The sequence below is a fragment of the Puccinia triticina genome, chromosome 11A (genome assembly GCF_026914185.1).
Source record: "Puccinia triticina chromosome 11A, complete sequence".
In the NCBI taxonomy this organism is placed as follows: domain Eukaryota; kingdom Fungi; phylum Basidiomycota; class Pucciniomycetes; order Pucciniales; family Pucciniaceae; genus Puccinia; species Puccinia triticina.
Window position 1 is genome coordinate 5,585,360 of NC_070568.1, and position 10,623 is coordinate 5,595,982.

Here is a 10,623-nt window from a genome sequence, read left to right on the forward strand (position 1 = left end):
CAGCCTGCTCAGACCGCCGCCCCCGCCCCAGGAACCCTACTACAACAGCCTCCTGCCCATCTCCCCTACCTCATTCGCCACCCACCAGAACCCACTGCCGTTCCTAGACATCGACATCCAGCAGCTCGGCTCAGTCGATCCCCTCCAAACGATCACCTCCCAACTCAGCAACTATCCAGACTTGACACCCAGGACTAGCAGTGAGGCTGACGTTTTCAACACTGCAACCCAACCACCGACCAGTCATATTGCTCATCCTCCTACCAATCATCTCCCATCAAATAGCCTCCAGGTCCTCTTCCCGCCCATCTCCCCCCTCACAAGCTTGCCCGAGCATCATGACCCCAGTCCATTCACCATGGCCACCACCACCACTAGTAGTAGCCACCAGATCACTTTCCAGCCTAACAATCCTCTGGCAAGCTTGATCGCTAGACCCAAGTCTCCCAAATCGAAACCGATGACTCACATGCTCTCACAAGACTTCAAGCGAAGGAAGGACTGGCACAAGCGGCTGGTCGAAGATGTCATGGACGTCCTCCAAGTCATCGGCCCAACGGGCGAGCTCCTCTTCGTCAGCGAAAGCATGGCCCGCCTGACCGGCTTCCCCACCTCAGAACTCCTCGGCAATCAGATCTCGAATTGGTGCTTCGAGGAAGAGGACCGCTTGAATCTCGAGCGAGAAATCAAACACTGCTTCAGCCCTGGCTCATCCGGGATAATCAACTTTTATTGCCGGTTCAAGAAGAAAGACTCTCCCGGCTGTATGATCTTTGAGATTTCGTAAGCGCCCCCTCTTCTCTATTCCTACATATATCAGATCTCAAATTGAAACCATGTTGTTGTTTGTTTTTCTCTAGGGGACATCTGATTAATGTCAAGACGAATCCAGGGGTTCTGCGAGGAGAGACGAAGAGCGAGAAGCAAGTGATCATCATCAATGCACGGCCGTATCCGACAAGCTGTGGCCGACTGACGGACGAGTTCCTGGAACTGATGCTAGAGAACGAGGCGATGATGCGGGTGATGAACAGTCGAGTAGGAGTCGGAACGATGAGAGGGGACGAGGGTGTGGAGAGCAGCAGCAGCGGACAAGCCTTGGAGCGCGCAAACGGGGCGACGACGACGACGACGATGACGGGGAAGAACGAGGCTGAGAATCAGGGCGAGGGAAAGAAGAAGAATAATAATAATAATAAGAACGAAGAGCCGGACGAGGCGGCCGAGGATGACGGGCAGCATCTCGCCAAAGAGAGCGAGCTTGAAGACGAGCTCCATCTCCCCTTCCCCGCCCCTCCCCCGCCCCCTCCTCTTCCTCCTGTGGACCCCTCCGAGCCTGCCCCTCGTCCCCGCGCTCGGGGCCCCAACAAACGCGATCGCGCCGACTTCCTCTGTCTCGATTGCGGCGTCACCCAGTCACCCGAATGGAGGAAAGGACCGATGGGCCGTCAGTCTCTCTCTCTCTCTCTTTTATCCGCCTGCTGGGTCTTATTGATATTTATCCGTTTCTCATATTAGGTAAAACTCTGTGTAACGCATGCGGATTAAGATATGCTAAAAAAGCCAAGTAATCACTTCCCTCTTCGTCATTCTCATCTTCGTCCTCTTCGAAAAAAAAAGCATTACTGCTACTCGTGCTGAGCGCAGTATATAAATTTCCATCATATTTATCGCTCCCAGTTTTCCAGTTACAATATGTACGTGATCTAGAGTCTACGAGCCTCATCAATCCCCACTCCACCTCTCCATCCTCTTTTCCAAAAAGAAAAAAGAAAAGAAACAACAAATAACCAAACCGAAGATTCGAGTAGATTGTATCACTTACTCTTTCCCTAGAACAAAAATCCTCCCACATCATAGAAGGTTGATTCTGCAGGGGATAACAGGGACCGACTTTCTGTTTGTAGATTATCTGTCCATCTTTTCTTTCTTTGATTCTCTCTCTCTTAATGTTTGTAGCTAGACATGAACATGCACACTACAAGAACAAGCCGCTCAGCTGGCCCCAGTTGATATGTATTTCAAGCTTCAATGCCCATTTTCTGTGCAGACAGCCTCACCATGTGGTTATGCTGGAGTATCTTCAACACTGCAAGAGCTATGCTATGTGTAGCTGCAAGTGTAGCAATTTTGGCCCCACTTTGCTACACTTTTAGTAGGGGCGCTTTGCTTCTCAATATTATTTTAAGGGGGAAAAAAACTATAATAATAGCGGGCTATCTTCAGGGGCAAGTAGCAGCATTCCACTGTGCTTCAGACTTTCAGTGGCACTACTTTGACAATTTTGCTGCACTTTTGTAGTAACAATGCAAACTCAATCCTCAACACAATAGCCCGGTTCAAAAATGATAAATTTTAATGATAAAATGGATAAAAATGGCCTTAAAAATCCAATGTGAACCGGGCCAATCAAGTGATGGCCAAGATCAATGATTAAATTTTCCTCTGTGAGATTCCCCACAGAAAGGCGGCCATGCACGCCCCGCTTATGGCCCCAAAGCAGCCCGATTCGCTACGCTCTTGCATGCGCCACAGAGCACTCGCAGTCCCAAAGAGCACCACTTCCGCCGCTCCGCTAGACTATAGCAAAATAAAAAATAAAAATGGTGCACTACGCGCAGGTCAAATCTACAGCTGGCGCTTTGCTACCGCACCAAGTAGCGGTTCTCTGCACGCGCTAATGCTGCTTGTGATCCAGAGCAGTGGTTTCCCGCTTTTCTGTGCAAATTTCAGTGCCACTTTTTGCAGCAAAATTTAGCTGTTGCAGCGTTGCCTGTGACTTGGTGGCAGGTGAGGCCTGTTGAGCGATTTTTTCTTGGAGTGTTCAGTTACACTTTGGGGTGAGTTGTTGTGGCTAACAATAGAAGCCCTAGTGAAAGCTAGGGGGGGAGGACTTTGGCACTTCTTAAAGTGTAATGAGTTAATTGACTGGGGATGTTTATGGCCAAAGTTGTAATTTGACTATGGAAAATTGTGGATTCCTAATTCTTGTCTTGACTTGCTGTCTTTTGAGTCTAATGGGCAGCCAATTTTGCTGTAGACCATGGCGCAGTACTTGTGCTTATCAGTCCCAAACTCAATCAGGTCTTTGGCAAACCCTATATGATTACAGCTGAGCAGCTCATTTTCCAAGTGATTGATATTTTTGGTAAGTTGATTTGGCCCAATATTTCCTTTCGAGACCCAAGGGCTGTTGCTCGCTTGAGATGGTGTTAAGTGTCTGCCTGTAGTGAGGCTGAAGGTGTTATGTGTTGTTCCTAGGGAGAAGTGTTCTTTTGGCGACCGACGCCCGCTGTTGTTGCTGTGGTTGCCATTCCAGTCGCCGGCCTCGCTCAGACCCCCGCCCACCCTCTGCTCTTCAAAAACCACCCCCAGGCCGACTCCAGTCTCCCACACACCCAAAGTTAATCTTCTCCCCAACATCTTCACCATGTTCGTCAGACTCTTCTCTCATCGCATATGTTGGTTGCTCTAGCTGACTTCTCTCCTCCTGGAATGTAGGCCAGAACCACCCAAGATCACCACATCCTTGGCCGACCGGATCGCACGGCTCAATGCTACCCAGGCCCACTCGCTCGACCGGAACCATGCCCAGGTGCAGCAACAGGTGGGCGAGATCAAGTCCAAGATATCCAAGTACGAGGCAACCGGCCAGCACGAGGCGCCCTTGATACCCAAAGGCTCGTTTGGACTCGGCGCCCCACTCACCAAGCCCGATCGAGGCCTCGACCGGATCAGGATCGCCAGCCTCGGCGTCAGCGGCGGCACCACCGTCTCCATCAAATCCCCCAGCTCACTCTCCGCCTCCACCGGCCCATCCAGGTCAGTCTCGCTGGGCAGACCAGACACCAGGAGGCTCTCCAACCTCTCCTCAGACCACCACTCCCAGCCATCCCCAACTCACTCCCCCTCTCAGCACACATCCGACCTACTGCCCACCCCTCCCCATGAATCCGCCGACCCTCTAGCCGAACAAGCCCCGCCAAGCTCCTCCCCCGCCGCCAAGCAGCAGGACCCCCAGGATGATCCGGCAAACGACGAGCCCGCCCAGGAGGCCAACCGGTCCTTCGACTCCGCCGACGCCTACGACGGCATCCTCGACGGCTACCCCACCACGCCCGCAGACGAAGACTGTCCGCCGATGGTCACCTGCTCAAACTGCTCCCAATCCGTCGAGCTCGAGCTTCTTGGCGAGCACGTCTGTGAGCCACCGTCGAGCCCCCCCAGCAGGGCCAAGTCTCCCACGGAGGACCAGCCAGCCGAAGGCGCCAGGCAGCCGCCCGTCGACGTCCCCGTCGACGTCCCCGTCGAATCCCCTGCCCTCGTCATCTCCCAGGAACGTAAAGACCCATCCCCTCCATCGCCCTCCTCCATCTGCTCCTCATCCAAGCGCACCCACGATCCAAGCACAACAGCAAACACCCACCTCTCGCCGACCGCCGGGCCCGCCGAGCCGCTCCGCCCGCCCACCCCCGTCATCAAAGAGACAGACGCCCAGCCTGCGCCCGAGCTCAGCCCGAAAGACCCCCACAAGAACAGACTCAGCGACTCCTCCCACTCCACTAACACCACCCGGCTCAGCACAGGGCCTGTCCCTCCCCTCTCCGCATCCGCTGCCCGGAGGAGCTGGTACGACGACGACGACGACCCCGACTATTATGACTCCGGAAACGCCCCCACCGGATTCGTCACCATCGTCAGGTCCAGCAAACGCAGCTAGCCTCTCCTCTCTAAAAGACGCTCTCCCCTTCTCCCTCCCCCCTCTATTCTGGAAAGTACACTTTTTTTACTATTTAATATTCCTCTATGCTTCGTTGTAAGATCGTTGAACTAGCCATAGAATCAGTAAGGATTGCAGAGAACATGCAACGGAAGGAGCAATTTGTCATCTTTTTTCTTCTCTCTGTGTTCGTTAGCTATTGTGTCATTGTGTATGTTTTTATATATTGTTGGTGTTGTGAGTGAGCTCATAGATCTTGGCTCCACCTGTCCGTCCACCTTTTCCCAGCAAACATATATACGTCTAAGTACTTGTGTGGCCTTTTGTTTTGTGCTGCAGGCGTTTGTCTTTTTTATTCTTTTGTGTGATTGGAACATCATCTTCTGTTTTCATCAACCAAAAAAGGCAGAATCATTCACAAGATCACCCCAAGTCTTGGAACAAGAGCACATTAGCATTTTTTTTCTTTTTCATTCTGTGTTGCAATACATACTAGCTTAACTAAGCCTTTCGAACGAAGGGTCCCCGAAGGGACCCCGCGTCCCCGCGGGACGCTCTCGGGCGCCCGCGCTGCTCGGGCGCTCGAGGCCTAGCCGCTTGCCCTAGGGTATCTCAGAGTGAACTTATTCAAAGAGGTATAACATACAGAGAGCCACGTACGGGATATGACTCATAAGTAAGCTCTGGGGAGACTACATGGTGGCAATGATGGGCCAACTCAATGGACTTTTGCCTCCAAGCAAGGTTCAACCCTTCCCTTTAGGAACAATTTTGGATAATAGGATTAGGAAGCCCACCACTCTTTCATCCTTCAGGAGTGGAAACATGCCAATTTCATTATGGCCAAATTTGGTTTATACTGGATCACAGGCAATGCTGTAGCATGCCGTAGCACTGCTGCCCCAAACGACAACATGTTTGACGACTCGTACTTAGCTTATCGGAACCGGTCGCCAGGTGGTCCAGTCCTCCGGTTGTCTGCCATTTATTTCCCTCAACTTCACCTGGTAACCGTGCACTCCAGCAATTCCAAGGTTATAAATTAAGGATCATACACGCACAACACGTTCATTGCAGCGTTTCTCCCCCATCCCCAATCCATCGCATACTTTTCTCCACGATCTCCAAACCTTTTAGACCAGAAATTCTGCGTAAAGTTGCTTTTATCTTCAAAATCATCCTCCCTTTTGCCAGAGCTATCATGCGGCTCCACCACTCAATTCCAGTATTGCTGCTGGTAGCTTGTTCTGCGGCGACTGCCGCAGACCCCAAGTGTACAACCGAATCGCCCCTCTTTTGCCTCTCTGCCACAGAGTTGACGGGTCCAGATACCGGTAAGTTGACACCAATTGGTCAAGATAAAATTATCTAATCTGATACTAATTTCCTGGAGTATGTGTGATGTGTTTCTGGTTGATAGAACTTGTGAATCTCTACAAAGCATCTATTGGCTTTGCTCCAACAATCAAAGTGGCTTCAGACAATTGCAAAAATCTAGTTTTCCGGAATTCTGGTCAGACTCGAAGAGACGGAGTAGGACGCTGTTGTTCTGAGAAAAAGCTAAATAATGGTTCCCAGGTGTGTATTCAAACCACACCCACTACAAATCACTTCTGTATCTAATGATTTAAAATTGGATGTCCACCTGGTTGGGACTCAATAGGTGAAAAAACCATCAATTCAAGTAAGAAAAGCAGTAGCCCAGGATGCTTGTGCCAAGCTCTGAGCACAAACCAAATGAATGCCCATGTGGAAAACAATTATAATCTTTATTTTGATTGATTTATCAGTCAAATTTTGACACTAAACAATTGTTCCATATAATTTTTACCTTGAATTATACTGTTTTGCTTGCTATGGAATTGTTTGGATAATAATTACCTGTATCTATTGTGGGTAGTTACAATAACCATGAATCCTCTTCTTTGGTCTTCAATATTGAACAAGTGAAAAGAAAGGTCCAAGGGAAGTGGGTGTTGAACCCACAACCCAGCATTCATGAGTGATGCTCTAACCATTGAGCTAAGTACACATTGCTATGATGCAGTTGAATACAGTAGATGTATGCTTATGATGATGTGTGGTGTTGCCTCCAATGGTGATTGGATGTGTGAGCAACAATGTGTTAAGCAGTGCTAGATTGACACTTCAATATTCAACTTAAGATTAGGAACCAAATAAAATATTCTGTCAGCTAGATCAAGAATTCAGAGCTCTCCTCTAAAAATTGGTGAAAGATTTTTCCATTTTTGCCAAAAGAATGAATTGATATCCCTTATTCCGTGTCAAATTTTGCAGTTACTAGTAACTAAAACCAGTAACTAAAAACTGGAAGTGTAATCAAGTATATACAGTCAGTCTTTTTACAAAAATGGAAAATTATTTCACCAATTATTAGAGTAGAGCTATGACTTCTTGATCTAGCTGAAAAAAATCATTATGTGGTTCTGAATTTTAAATTAAAGACCAAAGGAGAAAAAAAAACTGATAGTAACTGTTATTGTAACTACCCACCCTTGCAGGCTGTATCAAAATCATGTGACTGGCACAGGTAATTATTAAAAAACCTGTATTATGTTAATACTAGATTCTACCTGCAATTAATCCCATGAAGTAAATATGAAAAGAACAGAACAGTTCCACTGATCCTGAGTACTTTATGCAATTGAACATCTTTAACTTATTTAAGATAATTTAACCTTGTCAGGGGGCCAGGGCTAAGCAATGGTCCTGTGAAACATGGAGGAATTTGTTTTCATACTGATATTAGTGAAAGAGGTACTTGGGGCTGAACGATTCTGGGACTGGTTAGTTACTTTTTACCATATAAAATTAGGGCCTGTACCATAGACATCATTTTTTTCAAATCAAAAATATGGGATTTCAGTTTCCCAAAAAAGGTGTACCAAGTGTTTCTCATTATGAAGATGATCACTACTGGCTTCAGCAATACTGAAGGTGTGAATTTCATCTTTTGAAGATACAGCAATGTCAGAAAAGCTTGCCACATTTTGTGGCTGAAATGATTTCTGCATTTCAGCCACAGGTCTATACAGCTTCACTGTACAGGCAGTCAAAACCCATTCAGGCGGCTGGTTTCACTTGACATGGGTGCCGGGCTGGGCAAGGGGCAAGGGAGGCAGGAGCGGCAAGGGCCAGATCAAGGTAAAATCACTCCAGGAATCCAATGGCGGGACCCTTGAGGCCCCAAAGTGGAAAACAAAGAAACTAGTTTTTTTCTTCTGATGGCATTCCTGACGTACAGGAGCCATACAGGCTTTGAGGCTGAAATCAGCAGTCCAAAAGCTGGCCGCAAGCTTTTCTGGCATTGCTGTATTGAAATTGAAATTGAAATCCAAAATTAGAATTTGTTGCTTATATGGTACAGGCTCTTAGTTGGCCATTTGGGTGGTTCTGAGATCTGAGAAGGCTACTGCACTGCAAGAAAAAGTCAGGTGACATGAGGCATTCTCCTGTGTAACTTCCATTCTAGCTCCACTCAAGCAGACATTGGTTTTTTTGGCACATTCACTGTGCATCATGCACAGTGGATGTGGATTGAAGCTTGGTCAAAGGCAGACTATGACAAAGGCTGAAGTTCCATCACCAGATTCCTCAGAGCTCTCACATGTCAACTGGTGGCACTTGCTTGACTTTCTCTTGTAGTGCTATAGTCTATTATGCAAGAAATATTTACATACAGTCAGACACATTATTTTAGTGACTTTGACCTGCCTTTGAATGTTGACAATTCCTTTCAAGTTTGTAGTTGCACTTTCCACTGCTTCTTTGTAGTCCATTGGAAGTGGATTTCATCGGAGGTGGATTTGATGATGTGAAAAAATTAAAGTCTCTGGAGCCGCATACATATATGTACATATGTATTTATGTATTTGTACAAGTTCTGCATCATGAGCTAATATTTACATGTATTTATGCGGTTATGTACTTAACTTGCTCCAGACTTCAGTCTCGCCAAATCCACCTGCGAAGCCCCTTTGATTGACTGCTCACGTCTTCCTTTACCCCTCAACACAGGCCCATCGTCGTTTCAACTTGGGTGGATACCTTCTCTTTGTTCCTAGATATTTATACAAGATGGTAAGCCTCATCGGTTTGTGCAGATTGGCTAACCTGGCGGGAGAGCTGGACTTACATACATCCTGGCACTGCTAACTTTGCCTCTGTATGATGGGCTAGTTTGGCGAGGAAGACAGCGAAAGTCCCCGGCGCCCCTCGCCTTGGCTTCCCTCTCCTGGAAAATCAAACCTGTCAGCCTGTGCCACTCCTGAAGATGGCCCCTCAAAGGCCGAACCAAAGCTTCCTGACTGGCCCGATGAGCTGGAGCCCGAATTGGACGAATTGGGTCATATCGAGTACAAAGTATGGAAACCTCTCTCTCGTCGTGCTTGATCTAGGCCATGTTGCAGACAACATCATCTTCACATGGTCGTCGGTTATTTCCATTGGGATTGATTTGTCTGATTTGTGAAAACTCTGTGCCCTTCGTTAGTTGAAAATCTTGAGTCCTACTCCAAATCGATTCGAAAAACTCAAGACACAGTTGAAATGGCGTTTACTTGAAGGGGGTGGTACGGCATTATATGAACTTGGAGTACTCGATGACGGAACTCTCGTAGGTCTTTCGCGTAACGAGATGGACGAAAGTCTGGCGAATCTTGCTCGGATGGCTCGAGAGTTGGATTGTGAACTTGAATTGCTTAGGGTGGTCGAGATACCTGAGATAATCGTGAATACCGGACCGTCTTCGAGACCGCCGACCAAACTACCCCCGAGCCTAAGGTTTCCAGGTGGAACGGATCGGAAGGAAAAGGCTAAATTGAAGAAGAAAAAGAAGAAATCTCGAGCTAAACCGGCCATGGGACTGAACTCCGGAGGGCTCTCTAGACCACCGACAGGTAAACTACGAATCGAACCAGGTGACGCCGTTGTTTCTTCACCCAGTGAGCCGTCCAGCCCCAAGGAGCCAGCCCTTCAAGAGAAACCAGCTATCGTAGTCACATCGCCTCGTCACTCTTCAAAAGGCTCAGCCCACTCTCTCCGGACTCTTCTGGATGGTTTACATCTACATCCACGTCGTCCACCAGCCAACTCGAGTTTTATCGATCAGATCTGTCTCCTAACTCCAGAAGAAAGAAGTGTGATCAGGCGGGCGCGGAGGAACGAAAGAAGAGCGGCTCAAGCAGCTGAAACTCGTCGATCTAAATCACGTGTTGAACCAACCGAGGCACCCCCTGAATCTAATGAGGACACAAACAAAACTCGATTCCCCGATCTCCTTGACGCAGAATTTGGTGGTTGGAAACGAGGAGCTGAAGATAAGGATAGTATCAAGTATGTGGTCGAAGTCTGTGTGGCAAAAGAAGCGCATGCGAAAGATGAACGATTTTTGGATTTCGAAGGATTTGGAATTTCTGATTCGTCATAGTTGATCTGGCCTGTGCCCCTAAATACTTCGATCTCTTTAGAATAATAGAACAACTTGCCCATCTTAATACCTTAGAGAGACTACTTAGTGGTAGCAAGCTTGACCGTCAATTTGTATCAACACTTGCCTGTTACACTCCAGTATATTCTTTCTGCATTACGAAAACAAAACTGTGGGAGGTAGTTTTATATACATTCTCTCTTACTGCACCCACCAACCCTGTTATCCACGTGGCCACATTGTATTCAGTTTTTTTGTACATTTTTCTCCTTGTTGTAAACTTTTGTTGTTTTTGTTTTAGATGTTAGGATGCTGAGGAATCAAAAATTCAGGTAAAAAAATTTGGTGCTGGAGGATCTGATTCGCACGCGTTAATTGAGCTAACTTAACACGTCCCCCCTGGTGGCAGGCTCGCTGTGGCTGGCCGCGAACGGCCCTTCCCCCACCTACGGAG

General features: G+C 47.8%; 2 protein-coding genes across 2 annotated transcripts; both read left to right on the plus strand.

Annotated features, from left to right (window-relative positions):
• Nucleotides 1–358: 358 nt before the first annotated feature.
• Nucleotides 359–4,734, plus strand: PtA15_11A537 (uncharacterized protein; the record flags this gene model as incomplete). Its single annotated transcript, XM_053161455.1, has 6 exons — nt 359–783; nt 861–1,038; nt 3,320–3,432; nt 3,502–4,414; nt 4,487–4,591; nt 4,702–4,734. 6 exons carry the CDS (start codon nt 359–361, stop codon nt 4,732–4,734), a joined length of 1,767 nt encoding a protein of 588 aa, XP_053025400.1.
• A 4,084-nt stretch (nt 4,735–8,818) lies between these two features.
• On the plus strand, nt 8,819–10,169 carry PtA15_11A538 (uncharacterized protein; the record flags this gene model as incomplete). The annotated part of the gene is made up of 3 exons (XM_053161456.1): nt 8,819–8,821; nt 8,921–9,103; nt 9,234–10,169. 3 exons carry the CDS (start codon nt 8,819–8,821, stop codon nt 10,167–10,169), a joined length of 1,122 nt encoding a protein of 373 aa, XP_053025401.1.
• Nucleotides 10,170–10,623: the final 454 nt, after the last annotated feature.